This window comes from Trachypithecus francoisi, unplaced genomic scaffold (assembly GCF_009764315.1).
Source record: "Trachypithecus francoisi isolate TF-2019V2 unplaced genomic scaffold, Tfra_2.0 Lachesis_group21, whole genome shotgun sequence".
Lineage (NCBI taxonomy): Eukaryota > Metazoa > Chordata > Mammalia > Primates > Cercopithecidae > Trachypithecus > Trachypithecus francoisi.
Window position 1 is genome coordinate 44,683,429 of NW_022681467.1, and position 19,675 is coordinate 44,703,103.

The following is a 19,675-nucleotide window of genomic DNA, read 5'->3' on the forward strand; positions in this document are numbered from 1 at the left end:
CTCTGAATTGAGAGACAGTCTCACTGTTTTTCACTGTTGCATCCCAAAAGCCTACCACATTGGGTCATAGGAAGCACTTTTCAGAGAAACTCCCTGATCCTTCCAGTCTGGATCAGAAATCCTAGAGTGGATATGTGTGTCTGGGTGTATGTTTCCAACACTGTCCTTCCCCCAACAATGATGTGTAATTACTGCTGTTTAATGTCTTTTTTTTTTTTTTTGAGATAGAGTTTCACTCTTGTTGCCCAGGCTGGTGTGCAATGGCGCAATCTCAGCTCACTGCAGCCTCACCCTCCTGGGTTCAAGCAATTCGCCTTCTTCAGCCTCCTGAGTAGCTGGGATTATAGGCATGTGCCACCACGCCCAGCTAATTTTGGATTTTTAGTAGAGACGGGGTTTCTGCATGTTGGTCAGGCTGGTCTCGAGCTCCCAACCTCAGGTGATTCACCCGCCTTGGCCTCCCAAAGTGCTGAGATTTCAGGTGTGAGCCACTGTGCCCAGCCTTGATGTCCATTTCTATGAAGCCAACTAGTTTGTGGTCTTCATTACTGTGTTTTTAGGGTATGTAAGTATACACAGTATGTAATACCTTCTCTGTACAGCTGTATGAGTGAATGAAATAATTGTGCGCCAGCCTAGTGGAGGAGCACCAATTTATCCTCTAACCCTTTTAACCCAGGTCAGGGAAAGATTTTCTCTAGGAAGTGATGTCTAAGCTGAGATGCGACCTAACCGAATGTTAGGTGTGAGGGATAGGTAGCAATCTGTTGAAGGATGGATGAGTCTTTGGCTCTGGTAGAAGAGGAAACATTGTGTGCACAGTTCAGGAGGCAAGAGCAGATGGCTTTCTATCCTTTCTACCTGGCATGTATTTGGGGCTCTGCTTAGTAAACATTTATTTTGGAAATGTTATTTGTGGAAAGAGCTTTCATACATTTTTAGCTGACAAATTTCTTTTTCCCCCACGCTTCCTATTTTTAACCCATTTATGCTCTTACTTTTGAGCAATATTTTTGCAGTTTGGACTCTGTGGCTTTATATGTATTTTTAGAATTTTTTAAGGCTCCTAATCTCCCTTTTTTTTTGAGTGAGGTGGGTAGGCAGTTTTCTCTTTCAGTTTCCTGTAGTGTGAGATCATGTTTCCTTTATGCTAGGGCTAAACATTTTCTGATACTGATTTCTTTTTTTCTTTTCTTTTTTTTTTTTTTGAGAGAGAGTCTCGCTCTGTCTGCCAGGCTGGAGTGCAGTGGCATGATCTTGGCTCACTGCAACCTCCACTTCCCAGGTTCAGGTGATTCTCACACCTCAGCCTCCCAAGTGGCTGGGACTACAGACGTGCACCACATACCTGGTTAATTTTGCTATTTTTAATAGAGATGAGTTTCTCCATGTTGGCCAGGTTGGTCTCAAACTCTGGCCTCAAGTGATCCGCCAGCCTTGGCCTCCCAAAGTGCTGGGGTTATAGGTGTGAGCCACCAAGCATGACCTCTGCTACTGATTTCTAAGAGAAAGAGACCCCCAAACAGTTCTCTCAGACTCACCTGCTCCATTCATGTCAGCTCACTGTTTCCTCCTCTTAGCCTCTTTAGTTCATCATTTTTTAAACCTTGAGCCTTCTAGAAATACTTATTTCTCAGCTAAATTTTGTTGCCAACCCCTGTCCTAATTTTAAAAGGAAGGGAAATTTAGATTATTTTTAAATGTAGAGAGCTATCTTGGGGTTGTCTAAGCATCTTAAAATTTAGTTGATGAATTAGTGCGCTTTTCCCCCCAGTCGCTCTCTTATTCTGAAGTTTAACTAAACTCTATTTGTTTTTGCTGTTTTTATATTTTACAGCTATCATGAGAAGTTTTTCTCTCCTACAAGAAGCCATAATCCCCTACATCCCTACTCTCATCACTCAGCTTACACAGAAGCTATTAGCTGTTAGTAAGGTAATAGAGCCAATTTTGAAAGTGGGGTTCCTTTTTTATTTGCTCCAAACTGTTTGGGCCTCAGAACTCTTTGGCACTACGTGAAGCTTTAGAGAAGGTCTATGAATTCTTACTGATGAGCCGCTAATGTACTTTTCTGAAAGTGTGGGCATGCTGCTAGACTGGAGACATAATAGCAGTCACCTTTAAGTGTATGCTAGAAGCTTGAATACATTTTCATTCTCATTACAAAAGTAACATGTTTATTGTAGAAAAAGAAAGTGCAGACGATCCAGAATTACCTTAGAGTTAAGTAGGCTTTGCACTAAATGGATATAAAAGAGGCTATCTGGACTTCCATGAAATGATGATTAAAATTCCTTTGTGTTTTCTTCCTTACTCTTATTTCTCAAAAGGAAAGTTTACTCTTTGATCAAAATTTTACAGATACTTAGATTCATGTTTATTAACACTGTTTTAGAAAATAAAAAATCAGTTTAAGGCTGACAATTCCTTTTTAGATGCTATTCTTGATCTTATGATAATTAGATCAATTCATAGGAAGTGTTGGAAGGATTTTGGAGAACAGAGTGATTATTGTTCAACTGAGTAAGGGTCTTTGGATTACTTAGGGCCTTGAGGGATGGAGGGGGAAGGGAACCCAAGTCTCCACCTCCCATATGTATACAATCTCATGTTCTGATCAAGTCAGATTTGTATGCTAATAGCCTTCGAAGAGCTTGTTTAAAGAAAAATGGGGTTTTGTTGCTTAAAAAGAACATAAAAAAACTACTCATTTGGGGGATCATCACTCAGTAGACATAGACATTGCGGCCCACAGAAGTTAAGGCTGGTGGCATTACTAGGACTTAGTATTTCTTCTCTGCAAGGGCACATGGGTTTAAAACAAGTTACTTACAGCTCTGGGAGCTGAGGTTTGTATAAGCAACTCTGTTAACTCTGAAGTATTTTTTTCATAGTGGACTTTGGGCCATTAAAAAAAATTCAAATGAACAAGTACTAGATTGTTGTAATTGGTGTTTTTTTCTTAATTTTGATTTTTAAAAAATAAGATGGCCTCATTTTAAATGTGTTTTATAAAGGTTAAGTGTGGATTATTAGCATAATTGGCTTTTTTTTTTTTTTTTAATTTCAGAACCCAAGCAAACCTCACTTTAATCACTACATGTTTGAAGCAATATGTTTATCCATAAGAATAACTTGCAAAGCTAACCCTGCTGCTGTTGTAAATTTTGAGGAGGCTTTGTTTTTGGTGTTTACTGAAATCTTACAAAATGATGTGCAAGGTAAGTTAATGAAAATTATTTTCTTTGTAATGGAATGAAATTAACATTGCTATAAAATGCAGCCTGCCTAAGCGATGTGGGCCTTTTGTGTCAGCCATTCCTTCTGAAGCTCACAGCTCTGTTTTTATTTTATCAACAGAATTTATTCCATACGTCTTTCAAGTGATGTCTTTGCTTCTGGAAACACACAAAAATGACATCCCGTCTTCCTATATGGCCTTATTTCCTCATCTCCTTCAGCCAGTGCTTTGGGAAAGAACAGGAAATATTCCTGCTCTAGTGAGGCTTCTCCAAGCATTCTTAGAACGCGGTTCAAACACAATAGCAAGTGCTGCAGCTGACAAAATTGTGAGTCAGGTTTGATATAACTGTAATTTTATAAAGTAGCTTGGAGAAACTGGGGATGGCAGATGTTTGGAATTTTTTTATTTAAAATAAATTTAAGGCTGGGGGCAGTGGCTCAAGCCCACCACTTTGGGAGCCTCTAGTGGAAGGATCCCTTGAGCCAAGGAATTTAAGACCAGCCTGAGCAACATGGTGAGACCTATCTCTACAAAGAAAAAAAAAAGCTTTTTAATTAGCTGGACACAGTGGAGCATGCCTGTGGTCCCATCTACTTGGAAGGCTAAGGTGAGAGGGTTGCTTGAGCTCAGGAGTTTGAGGCTGCAGTGAGCCATGATCTCACCATTGCACTCCATCTTGGGCAACAGAGCTAGACCCTGTCTCTTAAAAAAATGATAATAATAAGGGAAATAATTACTAGGAAATGTTATGGTATGTTTTATTAGAATTCTATATCCTTTACTTATTTATAGCCATGATGGAAAATTGTAAAAACAGAGCCAAACAGGTTGATTTTAAGAACTTAACTTTGGTCAGGCGTGCTGGCTCACACCTGTAATCTCAGCACTTTGGGAGACTGAGGTGGGCAGATCACCTGAGGTCAGGAGTTCAAGACCAGCCTGGCCAACATGGTGAAACCCTGTCTCTACTAAAAATAAAAATTAGCTGGGTGTGGTGGCACATGCCTGTAACCCTAGGTACTTGGGAGGCTGAGGCAGGAGAATCATTTGAACCTGGGAAGAGCCAAGATCACCCCATTGCACTCCAGCCTAGGCAACAAGAGTGAAACTCCGTCTCAAAAAAAAAACAAATTTACTTTAATAGCTATGTGGGAGAAATTTTTCCCCATATGTTCCAGAAATAATTAAAGGGAAAAGGATAATTAGATTATTACAGTATGAACTTAAGACACATATCATGTTTAACTTTTTGAATAATTATTCCTGTTTGTTAACCATTTGCTCTTGGATCTCATTTCTTACAGCCTGGGTTACTAGGTGTCTTTCAGAAGCTGATTGCATCCAAAGCAAATGACCACCAAGGTTTTTATCTGCTAAACAGTATAATAGAGCACATGCCTCCGTGAGTATGACTACTTTGTGCATTTATTCAGAAATTTTGTTAGGTGCTCAGAAAAGTGCTGAATTTATATTGTTGATTTTTTAAATTCTTTAGTGAATCAGTTGACCAGTATAGGAAACAAATCTTCATTCTGCTATTCCAGAGACTTCAGAATTCCAAAACAACCAAGTTTATCAAGAGTAAGTAAAATCATCTGGATGTTCTGCAGAAGTAATGAAAGAAAGTAGCTAAAACTCTTAGACTTTATGGTTGCAGATAAACTTTTTATCCGTTTTAAACTTTATGCAAAAAATACTTGGCCACGTGTAGAGGTTCACACCCGTAATCGCAGCACTTTGGGTGGCCAAGTGCGGCGGATCACCTGAGGTCAGGAGTTCAAGACCAGCCTGGGCAACATGGCGAAACCCTGTCCCTACGAAAAGTGCAAAAAAATTAGCCACGCATGGTGGCATGTGCCTGTAGTCCCAGCTGCTTGGGAGGCTGAGGTGGGAGGATCACTTGAGTCCCAGAGGTTGAGGCTGCAGTGAGCCAAGATCACACCCACTGCACTCCATCCTAGGTGACAGAGTGAGACCCTGTTTCAAAAAAAAAAAAATATTTTAAGGGCCTGGTGCGGTGGCTCTCATCTGTAATCCCAGTACTTTGGGAGGTGAAAGTGGGAGTATTCCTTGAGCCCAGGAGTTAAAGACCAGCCTGGGCAACATGGTAAGACCCTATCTGCAAAATAGCCAAGCATGGTGGTGTGCGCCTGTAGTCCCAGCTACTCAGGCGGCAGAGGTGGGAGGATCACTTGAGCCTGGGAAGTTAAGGCTGCATGAGCTGTGATCACGCTGTTGCACCCAGCCTAGGTGACAGAGTGAAACCTTCTCACAAGAAAAAAGAATAGTTTAAGATGTTTGTGTTCTCCAAACATTAAGTTAGTGTCAGTCATATTGTGTTGCAGAGGTTGGTTTATGGTTGGATACCAAAATATTTTTTCAATAGAGAGAATAATATAAGGAAATACAAATCAAAGAGAGATGGCATGTAAAGGTCTATGATAGAAAGGCAAGTTTTCTACTTATTAGAAGGCAAGTATTGACGCCACAGCCTTTGGATGTTAACGATTATGCATAGGTTTATTTTGCAGACTTCTCAATTACCAGTTTAGTGTGTGAGTTCTCTGTGTTGATATTCTGCATCTTCTTTCAACAGGTTTTTTAGTCTTTATTAATTTGTATTGCATAAAATATGGGGCACTAGCACTACAAGAAATATTTGATGGTATACAACCAAAGTAAGTTTGTTTTTATTATTTTTTAAAGGAAGAAAATGTTTTGACTTTTTTTTAGTACAAATCAGTATCTCTGTCTTACAGATGATGTTGTGGTTCTTGGTATGGAGATAGTATCTGTGGTTTTCAAAATATTCTTAGGTATTGGGTGTAAAGAAAAAGTAATCCTGGCCCAGCGTGGTGGCTCACGCTCATAATCCCAGCACTCTGGGAGGCTGAGGAGGATTTAGCTCAGGAGTTTGAGACCAGCCTGGGCAATATAGTGAGACCCCATCTCAAAAAAAGAAAAAATATCCTGAAATCATTTTTCTAATCCTCTAGTTAGAGGACCCTCTACACGCTGGCATTCTCCACAGCCAGTGTTCTATATTATGTTAAATGGTCAGTGTTGTCTCCAGGAGCCTGCCTTATTCAAACTAACAGCAGAAAACACCACATGTTCTCACTCATAGGTGAGAATCGAACCCAAAAATGTTAAAACTAGTTGTTTCTGGGTGGTGCAATGATGGGTGATTCTTTTTCACTCCTTGCTCCTCTCTGCCTTTTTTTTTTTTTTTTTTTTTTGAGACTGGACACGTGTAATTTTTAAAGAAAAAAGCAGAGAGGTCTAGGAATGGTGACTCACGCCTGTAATCCCAGCACTTTGGGAGGCTGAGGCAGGTGGATCACTTGAGGTCAGGAGTTCGAGATCAGCCTGGCCAACATGGTGAAACCCCATCTCTACTAAAAATACAAAAAATCCGCCGGGCGTGGTGGTGGGCACCTGTAATCCCAACTACTCAGGGGGCTGAGGCAGGCAAATTGCTTGAACCCCAAAGGTGGAGATTGTAGTGAGCTGAGATCGTACCATTCCACTCTAGCCTGGGCAACAGGAGCGAAACTCCGTCTCAAAAACAAAGAAAAGATTATGGCATTTGGCTTCAGGGTAGAGGTGTGATGGGATTTTTTTATGTTTTGACTTTCAGTCTGTTCAGCTGATCAAAAACAGCAGTCTTGTTATTTAGTAATTTATTATATTCATAAGAAGTAACTGAGTGTAAAAAATAACATCTAAGCATTTTACTATTTCATTATAGTGATGGTCTAATATTGAGTGGATTTATTTTGCTTTAATAGAATGTTTGGAATGGTTCTGGAAAAAATTATTATTCCTGAAATTCAGAAAGTATCTGGAAACGTAGAGAAAAAGATCTGTGCGGTTGGCATAACCAAATTACTAACAGAATGTCCCCCAATGATGGACACTGAGTATACCAAGCTGTGGTAAGAACTTCGTTTTAATGTTTTTGTAAGTTATAGCTTCCTTCCCATATGACTGCAAAATTAACAAAGCTTAGTCTCTTGGGTGAATTTTGGTCTGATCTCAGCTTATCCACAAGCTACCATCAGATCCAAGACATGATTTCTGGATCCTTCTGGGCCTAGAATGATCTTGTTTCCTGGTTCTTTTTCAGGGGGATTCATGGACCCCTTTAGGAGTCTGATCTAGGTTATCTCTAAGACAGTTTTATGACAGAAGCCCAACTAAACTGACTTACCTTTAAGGGGAAGAACTGAATAAGCCAAGAAAAGAACCATCTTAATTTCAAAGGTCCCTTTTTATTCTTGAGACTATGAGTCTGTAATTTTGCGTCTCTGAGCAATTGCTGCTTTTAAGTCTTCAGGGTATTTTCTTGACCTTTTTATCTCTTGCTTTCTTCCAATCCAGGACTCCATTATTACAGTCTTTGATTGGCCTTTTTGAGTTACCCGAAGATGATACCATTCCTGATGAGGAACATTTTATTGACATAGAAGATACACCAGGATATCAGACTGCCTTCTCACAATTGGCATTTGCTGGGAAAAAAGAGCATGATCCTGTAGGTCAAATGGTGAACAACCCCAAAATTCACCTGGCACAGTCACTTCACAAGTTGTCTACTGCCTGTCCAGGAAGGGTAAGTGTGTTGTCAAAGAACTCTGGGATAAATGGAGACTTGAATGGGAGGGCAAAAGGATAGTAGTTGCTCTGGTGTCTGTTTTCATTGGTGGGCATAATAAAACTAAATCTCATTGAGTTACAGCAAGCTTATTTTCTTTAATTAAAAACACAGCCCTTTTTTTCTTATATTATGTACTACAAATATATTTTAAGTGAATGGATTTAGGAGTGAGAATAGAGGAGGAAAAATCCCTTTAATAGAAATGTGTTTATTTCCCAAATCGAAGTAATCCATCTGTTATTAAAATGTGGTAGCATTTTTTCACTTTTATTTTGATTTTTATTTATTTATTTATTTTGAGACAGGGTCTCACTCTTATCCAGCCTGGAATGCAGTGGTACAATTATGGCTCACTGCAGCCTCAACCTCCCAGGTTCAAGTGATCCTCCTGCCTCTCAGCCTTCCAAGTAGCTTAGGACCTACTATACCCAGCTAATTTTTTATTTTTTTATGGAGGCAGGGTCTCCCTGTGTTGTCCAGGTTGGTCTCAAACTCCTGGGCTCAAGCCATCCTTCTCCCTCAGCCTCCCAAAGTGCTGGGATTACAAGTGTGAGCCTGGCCACAGTTATTTTTTTTAAATTGCAGCATACTCAGAAATTAATAGATCACGGCATAAACCTAATAATGGCTATATAGTTGCATTTTGTCAGCACTTATTATAGAGTTCTTACATGTTACCTGATAAAATATATTTTTTTCAAGCCAGACACACTGATTTATGCCTGTAGTCCTAGTGCTTTGGGAAGCCAGGGCTGCAGTAAGCTATTATGGTGCCACTGCAATCCAGCCTGAGCAACAGAGTGAGGTCCTGTTTCTTGAAAAACGTGTGTGTGGGGTGTGTGTATATATATGTATATATTTTTTTCATTGTATTATTATGGAGACTTTCATACATAGAAAGAGCATAATGAAGCCTGCATGTACCCAGCTTCAATAATTACCAGTATCTTGCCAGTTTCGTTTCGTTTGTTTCTCCTTTTATTCTCTGTATTGAGCAAGTCTTAGACATCATATCATTTCACCTATAAGTACCTCATTCTCCATCATTAACCAGTAAGGACTTTTTAATTAACCACAATACCACTATCACACCTAATAATAGTAATTCCTTATGGATCTATTCTTTTTTTTTTTTTTGAGACGGAGTCTCGCTCTGTCGCCCAGGCTAGAGTGCAGTGGCCGGATCTCAGCTCACTGCAAGCTCCACCTCCTGGGTTCACGCCATTCTCCTGCCTCAGCCTCCCGAGTAGCTGGGACTACAGGCACCCACCACCTCGCCCGGCTAGTTTTTTATATTTTTTAGTAGAGACGGGGTTTCACCGTGTTATCCAGGATGGTCTCGATCTCCTGACCTTGTGATCCGCCCGTCTCGGCCTCCCAAAGTGCTGGGATTACAGGCTTGAGCCACCGTGCCCGGCCGGATCTATTCTTTAGACCTATTTTTGAAGGCATTAAAGCAGTTGAGTTTCTGGAGAATCTTTGGATGGTGATTAATGATTGGCTGCTCTTCCCAGACCTATGGCAGCTTTCCCGTAGAAGATGGGGTTTGTATTGGTGCACCAAGATCTCCAACAGCCAGTGTGTGTTTCCCATCTCTTGTAGGTTCCATCAATGGTGAGCACCAGCCTGAATGCAGAAGCGCTCCAGTATCTCCAAGGGTACCTTCAGGCAGCCAGTGTGACACTGCTTTAAAATGCATTTTTCTAATTGGCTAAACCCAGATGGTTTCCTAGGAAATCACAGACATCTGAGCACAGCTGCATTAAAACAAAGCAAGTTTTCCTTTTGAACTTGTCACAGATTCCATCTTGTAAAAGATATTAAATGTTGCTTTAACCTAAACCTTGAGCAAATTAGTTGGTTTGTGTGATCATACATTTATGTGGGTGGCTTCTAGTTTGCAACTTCAAGGGACAGGTATTAATAGTTCAGTGTATGGCATTGGTTTGCATTGAATATTTGCACGGTTTGGATAATCTTAAATTTTGATGGACACTGTGGAGACTTTCTGTTACTAAATCCTTTTGTTTTGAAGCTGTTGCTATTTGTATTTCTCTTGTCCTTTATATTTTTTGTCTGTTTCTTTACGCTTTTATTGGAAATGTGAGTAAGTAATTACTTGCGTTACTTGCCAAGCAGTGCACATTTCATAGTTTTAAATCTCTAATCAGCAATAAAAATCCTAAAATATGTACCTAAGAACATCTTAAGGACAGGTTTTCGGTGCTCTCTCATGCTTTTGTAAAAATGAATAATTTCTTTTTTTTTTTTTTTTTTTTTTTTGAGACGGAGTCTCGCTCTGTCGCCCGGGCTGGAGTGCAGTGGCCGGATCTCAGCTCACTGCAAGCTCCGCCTCCCGGGTTCACGCCATTCTCCTGCCTCAGCCTCCCGAGTAGCTGGGACTACAGGCGCCCGCCACCTCGCCCGGCTAGTTTTTTGTATTTTTTAGTAGAGACGAGGTTTCACCATGTTAGCCAGGATGGTCTCGATCTTCTGACCTCGTGATCCGCCCGTCTCGGCCTCCCAAAGTGCTGGGATTACAGGCTTGAGCCACTGTGCCCAGCCTAAAAAAAATGAAGAATTTCTTTAAATTTCTCCCTTTTCCTTTCCTGGACTCTATAAAATCCTAATTTCTAAATCATGTAAACTCAGATTATTTAGTCTTTTTTAATATGGGGGAAGGGGCATTAATATAGATTTGGGACTTATTTACTAGAATTTTCTATAGCAGTTCCTAGGTGGCAGTGTGAGTTTTGGGTAGGTGGCTTCTCTGGGAGAAATGCTCTGCCTGGCTTAACGGGGTGGTGGTTGAGAGTACCTGAGACTGTGGGTGTTTGATCTCTTTCATCTCTGCTCTTCCCTGGAGAGTGGAGGTTACTTGGAACTTTTCAAACCCAGACACCTTAGAACCATGTCATCCAGTGGTGGATCCGGCAAGGATGCCTGGTGAAGTTGGTTGCACTGGCTCCCTCCCTTGGCCTGGCCTATGGAATTGTATAGCATTCGTTTTTGAGGAATGAAGAATCAGTATCTAAATTTTGTGAGGCACAGTTTATTTATGCTGGAATTGTTCATTGTGCATTCAGTGTAAATTGGAACTTTTGTCTTCCCAGCTCAAGTGATTTCTCACAGTTTCGATAACCCTCTCTCCCCCCTCAATATGGAGTCTTATTCTGTTGACCAGGCTGGAGTGCAGTGGCACAATCTCAGCTCACTGCAACCTCCATCTCCCAGGTTTGAGCAATTCTCTTGCCTCAGCCTCTCAAGTAGCTGGGATTATAGGCATCCGCCACCACACCCAGCTGATTTTTGTATTTTTAGTAGAGATGGGGTTTCACCATGTTGGTCAGGCTGGTCTCAAACTCCTGACCTCATGATCCACCCGCCTCAGCCTCCCAAAGTGTTGGGATTACAGGCGTGAGCCACTGCACCCGGCAATATCTTTTTTAATTTTAGGCACTTGACTCGAATGGTTTTTGTTTCCTTTTTTTTTTTTTCTTTTTGAGACGGAGTCTCTGTTGCCCAGGCTGGAGTGCAGTGGCATAATCTCAGCTGACCGCAACCTCCACCTCCACCTCCACCTCCCAGGTTCAAGCGATTCTCCTGCCTCAGCCTCCTGAGTAGCTGGGATTACATGCACACACCACCATGCCTGGCTAATTTTTGTATTTTTAGTAGAGACGGGGTTTCACCATGTTGGCCAGGCTGGTCTTGAACTCCTGACCTCGTGATCCGCCTGCCTAGACCTTCCAAAGTGCTGAGATTAAAGGCTTGAGCCACTGTGCCCAGCCACTTGTTGTTTCTGTAATGTTGCATGAGAAATTTCAAGCTATCTTAAGTCTCTTTGAACCATCTACTCTTTTAAGTGCTTTGTTGTTGTCATTGGTTTTGACACAGTAATGGGAATACTACATTTTACATTATTACTTTGGCTTAAGTGGTCGTTGGTGGAGATACTGAGATATTACTGGAATCCATTTTTAAGCCACTGGGATGGACAACAGGGAATTGCTGGTGATGGTTTCTGTATGTTTTTCGCTCACATGAGCTCCTTAAGTATTTATTTGGCTTCACTCTTCCTGAAGCTGCTTGTGAACAGTGAGTCAGTGCCCAGCAGATACCGTTCTGGAGGCTGCTTGATTCAGCATATTCAACTCAGATCGTGTTCCAAACGTTTTCCTTCTTCAGTTCAAAAGGCTGAGTAGTAGATGGTGTGCCTTTTAAAAGTTACTGAACAGCAAGACTAGTACATTTACTTACTTTACCACAGTTCATTAATTATCAGATAATTTTTTTAAATGCCTTCTACTGAAGTTGCTTATTCAATCATCCAAGACAGTTTTTATATCTGACTTTAAAGATTTTAGGACATGGTGGACAGAAACTGCTGGAGTGGTTCTTTCACAAGCCTTAGTGACTGTAGCTCAGTGGTGATGCACACCACTGTGATCTTGAGCAAACGATTTGACCTCTATGCCTTTATTTTCCTCTTCTGAAAAATGAGCAGAGTATTCACCTTCAAGGTGGTTGTAAGAATGAGATGATGCATGTAGAGTACTCAAGCAGAGAACCTATGCAGAGTAAGCACGCATCAGGAAAAGCTGCTGGGGGAGCAGAGGACTTGGCTGGGAGGAAGCGTTTGTTACGGAGCACATTTGCCAATGTGCTGCATCCCTGGGAGGCGAGAAGGCTTTGTGGGGAAGAGTCTGGGCATGGGCGGCCCCACCCACACCCCAGTATGTTTTTACAGAAGGGAAGTATTGCCAGTTTCTCATCAGAGCTAGGTCCGTTCATTCTCCATGGTGTTCAATCATGTCTTTTAACAAGCTGATTTTTAAATAATTGAGTTTTAAAATTATTTTTATGTATTTATTTTTTTGAGACGGATTCTTGCTCAGCCCAGGCTGGAGTGCAGAGGCGTGATCTTGGCTCACTGCAACCTCCGCCTCCTGGTTTCAAGTGATTCTCCTGCCTCAGCCCCGAGTAGCTGGAATTATAGGTACGCACCACCACGCCCAGTTAACTTTTGTATTTTTAGTAGAGACAAGGTTTCACCATGTTTGTTAGGCTGGTCTCAAACTCCTGACCCCAAGTGATCTGCCTGCCTCAGCCTCCCAAAGTGCTGGGAGTACAGGCGTGAGCCACCGCACCTGGCCACCGAGTTTTTATTTTAAATGTATTTTCTTTGTGGGAAACTTGGAAAATACAGAAAAAATATTTAAAAATTAAAAATCATTCATATTCCAACCTACATTAAGCATTTTGGTTCATTTGAGATCATTCTGTATATAGTTTTGTAATTTTTTTTAACAATATTTACTTGGTAAACATTCAGTGGATATATGTGATTTATCATTAGGATATTTCATTACCAGATTATGTAATTGTAGCCATTGTTGAATGTCTTGGAGGTTTTCTTTTTTTTTTTTGAGACGGAGTCTCGCTCTGTCGCCCAGGCTGGAGTGCAGTGGCCGGATCTTGGTTCACGCCATTCTCCTGCCTCAGCCTCCCGAGCAGCTGGGACTACAGGCGCCCACCACCACGCCCGGCTAGTTTTTTTTTGTATTTTTTAGTAGAGACGGGGTTTCACCGTGTTAGCCAGGATGGTCTCGATCTCCTGACCTCGTGATCCACCCGTCTCGGCCTCCCAAAGTGCTGGGATTACAGGCTTGAGCCACCGCGCCCGGCCAGGTTTTCTTAATTTGTAGACAGCTCTTGAGATGAACATCTTTATCCATCAATCTTTATTTCCTGAAGGTGGAATTACTGAGCCAATTTTCTTGTGCAAAGTTCATGTCAATTTCTTTAACACACCTTTACCTACACTGGGCATTATTTCTTTGGTTGCCATTTTGATAAGCAAAAATTGTATTTTTCCTTACTTCTGAGGCATAATCAGATTGGCATTTAATCAAGCTATTACATACATGTGGTAAAATTCATTTTTTTCTTTTTTAATTTAACTTTTTTGTTGTTGAGTGGGAGCCTCGCTCTCCCGCCTAGGCTGGAGTACAGTGGTGCAATCTCAGCTCACTGCAACCTCTGCCTCCAGGTTTCAAGCAATTCTCCTGCCTCAGCCTCCTGAGTAGCTGGGATTACAGGCACCTGCCACCGTGCCTGGTTAATTTTTGTATTTTTAGTAGAGACAGGGTTTCATCATGTTGGCCACGTTGGTGGTACAGTGACGAGCATAGCTGCTTTCCAATGTATTCTTTTGTTTGTTTTTGAGAGTTTCACTCTCCCACCCAGGCTGTAGTGCAGTGGCGCGATCTCGGCTCACTGCAACTCTACCTCCTGGGTTCAAGTGATTCTCCTGTCTCAGCCTCCCAAGTAGCTGGGACTAGAGGTGCACACCACACACCCAGCTAATTTTTTGTATTTTTAGTAGAGACGGGGTTTTACCATGTTGGTCAGACTGGTCTCAAACTCCTGACCTCAGATGATCCATCTGCCTCAGCCTCCCGAAGTGCTGGGATTACAGGCATGAGCCACCAAGTCCAGCTGAGCCGGGTTTACTTATTTTTAATAAAGACAGGGCCTTGCTACATTGCCCAGGCTGGTCTCAAACTTCTAGCCTCAAGCAATCTTCCCACCTTAGCCTCCCAAAGTGCTTGGATTACAGACGTGAGGCACAGCACGTGGTAAAGTTGTCATAAGAAACAAGGATTATAACTAAGCAACGAGTTTCTACCCTACCCCTACTTTCGCTGTTGGAGGCACCACTTTCAACTAGTGCTGTCCATAGTTCTCCTATGGGTTTCTTCCTTAATTCTTCACCATTACATTCATCTTAATAGGTGTCTTTTTTTTTTTTTTTTTGAGATGGAGTCTTTCTCCATCACCCAGGCTAGAGTGCAGTGGCATGATTCTGGCTCACCGCAACCTCTGCCCTGGTCAAATTATTCTCCTGCCTCAGCCTCATGAATAGCTGGGATTACAGGCACCCACTAATATGCCCAGCAAATTTTTGTATTTTTAGTAGAGATGGGGTTTCACCACATTGGCCAAGCTGGTCCCGAACTCCTGACCTCAGGTAATCCACCCACCTCGGCCTCCCAAAATGCTGGGATTACAGGCGTGAGCCACTGCACCTGGCCTAAGACAACTGTTAATCCCTTGCTATGAAATTAAGGATTTAGTTTACATTACTACTACTACTGTCCAGTTTTTAAAGTGTGGTCCCTGGCTGAAAATGTTTCAAGTTCCAGGGGCTTTTTCACTTTATGATAAAAAGGTGACACATCCTCAGCAGAAACTGTAAAGTACCCATATGACCATTGTTTTTCACCTTCAGTACAGTATTCAATACATGAAATATTCAATACTTTTTTCTTTTTTTGGACATAGTTTCGCTGTTGTCACTTAGGCTGGGGTGCAGTGGCGCGATCTTGGCTCACTGCAACCTCTGCCTCCCGGTTTCAAGCGATTCTCCTGCCTCAGCCTCTTGGGTAGCTGGGATTACAGATGCCCTCCACCACACCCAGATAATTTTTTGTATTTTTAGTAGAGATGGGTTTTCACCATGTTGGCCAGGCTGGTCTTGAACTCCTGACCTCAAGTGAGCCGCCTACCTGACTCTCCCAAAGTGCTGGGATTACTGGCTTGGCCTCAACTCTTCATTATTAAATTGGCTTTGTGTTAGGTGATTTTGCCCAACTGTAGGTGAATGTAAGCGTTCTGAGCGAGTTTGAAGTAGGACAGACTAAAGCTAGGATAGTAGGTCGGTTAAGTGTGTTAAAAGCACTTTAACTTAGGATATTTTCAGTTTATGGTGAGCTTATCAGGATGTGACCCCCAATTGTAAGTTGAGGAGCATCTGTAATAGCATTTTGTTTTTTAAAAATATTTAATCATCTTTCTCAATGTCTCTTGAATCCTCAGCATTGACAACGAAGATATGTCCCCACCCTCTGCCTCTCAGGCTTGCTAAGTGGTGGGTTCTGCTTTCACTTTCACATTGTTAAAGGAGATGGTATTTCCAGTTTTCTGTGCATTATCTATAGTTCCCTTTTAAAAGCTGAAGCTGATAAATACTTTCTATGACAGTGTAAAGTGGGCTTAGTGCTGTGTCAAGCAGTGTGCAAAGATTACATTTCCCCTCCCCATGTCTTGACTTCTGGATCCCTCCAGAGAGAATGAATGTTCATAAGGTCAAATAGAATCGAGTTTGCCCCTCGTATTTCATCAGTTGCTCAAAGGCATTCCCCATTTTAACGTGTGTTGTGTTTGGATCCTGACTTTCTCGTGGTGGTTTCTCTGGACTTTTATTAGCTTTGTCATCCTGGGTATTACATGCCCCTGGATGTTCTTTTTACAGCCCTGGCTCTTGTGAACCACAACAGTTCTTCAGGTAGGCTGCTAGGGTTCCCACTGGGGCCTCTCCATTCTGGTGTTCCTGGGCAGATGGGCTCCTATCCCTACTGGCCTGTCCTGCTGGTGTTTAGGGCCCTGACTTCCACTTTGCAAGGTCACCTTTCAGGATTCATGTGTATCCACTTTCCTGTGTCAGAAACTCCCTGCTGCTGACCTCCCCCTCCTCTCTGTTGTCATTAATGGCTTCTCATTGTAGAAGATAAACATGTGCTCAGCCTGGAATACCACATGATATTTGTTTTCTTGATTCATTGCTTTTTGCCTAATTAGCCTTGTTCTAAAGTAGTTCATTTTTCTAGTGTGCGGCTTCTTTCCCCTCAATGACCCCTACCCCAAAACAGTACCTAAATACCATTCATGCAGTCTTTGATGTGAGAATCAAACAGGTTCGCACTCTTTATTCCTGAGAAGTACAGAAACTTACCGAATCACACAGCTGGATAACGTCGGGATTGAAACTCTGGCAGCTTTGCTTTTGTGCAAGAGGTGGCAGAAAAAAGATCAACTGTGGTAATTAGGGCCCACGAGCATCATCACCCTGGGAACTGTGGGCTTCGCTGGGCCAAAAACAGTGTGGTCCCTGGGCTGCAAAAGTTCTAAGCATTTCCGGTTTTCTTAGCTGAAGTTTGATTCAGCCTTCAACCGTGTTTACATTGTTCTTGTTCATAAATCCAAGGAACCAGGAAAGAAACTTACTAAGACTCAGACTTTTCAGGCACACATTACAAAGCTGCCAGCACATTTTCAACCACCCACCAGGTGTGCATATTCTCTGCATACAGAACAGACACCCATCAGAGGTTAGCAGAGCAAAAGGGCCAAGTGACTTCCAAACTACAGAGAATCTTAGACCATCTGCCTTGGGAGGTCTTTTGGCAGCCATAAGAAATAGACTGAAAAAGGCAAATACTACAAAGAACACCGTCTGAACAAGTGACACACAGGATGCTGATAGACCCTTAGTAGAGATCCTTATTCGAAAGGGGCATCAGCTGCTTGCTAATCCATCCAGGGTCAGAAAGACTCCTAGTGAAGCCGCTACTGCATTCTAAGGAGTGGGGACAACCACCAGCCAGACCGGAGCAGCCCAGCTCTGAAGAGAAGAAGGGGCTGTCGCCTGATCCTGCCTGTGCCCCATCAAGCTCTGGGGACCAAGCAGAATCAGAGCTCCAGGCACACCTGAAAAACCAGAGCTCCGGGCACACCTGAAAAACCAGAGCTCCGGGCACACCTCAACACTCGCCTGAACTGATGGAGCCAGTGTGTGCACTGTAGGTAAGGTCGTGGTAGAGCTGCCTAGGGAAGGGTGGAAGATACACTAAGATTTGTGATTGGATATGGGGCTTGTAGGCAACTTCCAAACTTTTCATAATCTACTTTTAAATTAAAAAACCATCTTAGGCCAGGCACGGTGACCCATGCCTCCTAGCACTCTAGGAGCCCAAGGTGGGAGGATTGCTTGACCTCAAGATTTGAGACCAGCCTGGATACACAGTGAGACTACATCTCCACAAAAAAAAGTTTATAATTAGCTGGGCATAATGGCACATGCCTGTAGTCCCAGCTACTGAGTAGGCTGAGGCAGGAAGATCGGCCTGAGCCTGGGAAGTCAAGGCTGCAGTCAGCTGTGATCACACTGGTCTGAGCCTGGGTGACAGGGATCCTGTCTCCAAAAAGTCCCAAACAAAAAATAATTTTAAAAATTACTGGCTGGACATGGTGGCTCACACCTATAATCCCACGCTTTGGGAGGCCAAGACGGGCGTTACCTGAGGCTAGGAGTTTGAGACCAGTCTGGCCAACATGATAAAACTCTGTCTCTACTAAAAATACAAAATTAACCTGGCATGAGGGCACGCACCTGTAACGACAGCTACTCGGGAGGCTGAGGCAGGAGAATCTCTTGAACCTGGGAGGCAGAAGTTGCAGTGAGCTGAGATTGTGCCATTGCACTCCAGCCTGGGGGAGGAGAGAAACTGTCTCAAAAAACAAAATTACTACTATAAATAGACTGCTTTACTGTTGTCATTGCAGACCTGATGTCTGTAGGTTTCAGTGACTGTAAAAGAATGTGTGGATGAAGGATTTTTTTTGTTGTTTTTGAGACAGAGTTTCACTCTTGTCGCCAAGGCTGGAGTGCCATGGTGAAGTCTCAGTTCACTGCAACCTCGGCCTCCCCAGTAGCTGGGATTACAGGTGCCCACCACCATGCCCGGCTACTTTTTAGTAGAGAAGGGGTTCCATCATGTTGGCTAGGCTGGTGGTCTTGAACTCCTGACTGCAGGTGAGCCACTGCACCCGGCCGGATGAATGCATTTTTTAAATGTTAAACTTAGGTTAAGCACATAATAAAGCAGTACAAATCTCCTACAGTTTTTGCTAGTGAAAATTGGGGTGCCATTTAAATTACAAAGTCTGAGGAGAATGTCCTATAGCCTAGTTTCACATGCTGTACTTACATGCTTATATACATTAAATACGTCAGTACAGCACACAAAGTAACAAATTCCAATAACTCAGCACCATAGGAAAAGTTTACCAAAAAATCCAAGAAAATGGCTATGCTGCCTCTTCAACAAACTCCCACCTCCTATCTTTGAGTTAGCCATTGCTTCTTAAAACAACGTATCTCTTTAAAAGTCCTATTTAAGAACAATGGCCAACTCCTCCACTCTTCCCTCTGCCAATCCTGCTCTGATTAAGTGCGTGACAAATCCAGTATTTATGGATTTGGAATTTCAAGTAAGTTTTGTTTTTAAGACTTGCACACAGACATTTAAGCCCTTAAACCAGATGTAGTGATGAATACTGCTTTTTATTGAGGCCGGGTCTCTGACACCCAGGCTGTAGTTGCAGTAGCGTGATCTCAGCTCACTGCAGCCTGGACTTTAGGCTCAAGTGATTCTTCCACGTCAGCCTCCCAAGTAGCTAGGACTACAAGCCCACAGTACTGCCATGATACCAGGCCGGGCTAGTTTTTTGTTTGTTTTGTAGAGAAGGGGGTCTCTATGTTGCTCAGGCTGGTTTCAAACTCCTGGGCTCAAGCAGTCCACTCACCATGGCTTCCCAAAAGGCAGGGAATACAGGGATGAGCCACCGTGCCCGGCCAGTGGATGTTTCTGACATGTTACGTGCAAACAAAGCCAGACCTCTCGGGCCTCAGGTTTGCTTCCTGGGATGATCCGATTCTACTGAACTCACACTGATCCCTATAAAAGCAAGCAGCAGCATCATGCTTTTGGGAAAGGCCAGTATCTTTTCCTGTTGATCACACCAATCCCAGGTGTCCTCCTAACAGGAGGGATTGAGACTATGGTGTCTGTCACTGAGCATTCACCCAGCAAAGCCACTTACAATAGCTCAGTGAGCCCTAGAAGGAAACCTAGATTCAGAAGTGA

General features: G+C 42.6%; 1 protein-coding gene across 1 annotated transcript in view; it reads left to right on the forward strand.

Moving 5' to 3' along the window:
• Positions 1 to 9,938, forward strand: part of CSE1L (chromosome segregation 1 like) — a 46,773-nt gene extending 36,835 nt beyond the window's left edge. Inside the window, exons 17-25 of the mRNA XM_033186679.1 lie at positions 1,838 to 1,935; positions 3,071 to 3,221; positions 3,361 to 3,569; positions 4,549 to 4,646; positions 4,740 to 4,825; positions 5,841 to 5,922; positions 7,036 to 7,182; positions 7,628 to 7,859; positions 9,507 to 9,938. Coding sequence (XP_033042570.1) covers positions 1,838 to 1,935; positions 3,071 to 3,221; positions 3,361 to 3,569; positions 4,549 to 4,646; positions 4,740 to 4,825; positions 5,841 to 5,922; positions 7,036 to 7,182; positions 7,628 to 7,859; positions 9,507 to 9,596 — 1,193 coding nt within the window. The 3' untranslated portion in view covers positions 9,597 to 9,938. The remainder of the gene's footprint in view (positions 1 to 1,837; positions 1,936 to 3,070; positions 3,222 to 3,360; positions 3,570 to 4,548; positions 4,647 to 4,739; positions 4,826 to 5,840; positions 5,923 to 7,035; positions 7,183 to 7,627; positions 7,860 to 9,506) is intronic.
• Positions 9,939 to 19,675: the final 9,737 nt, after the last annotated feature.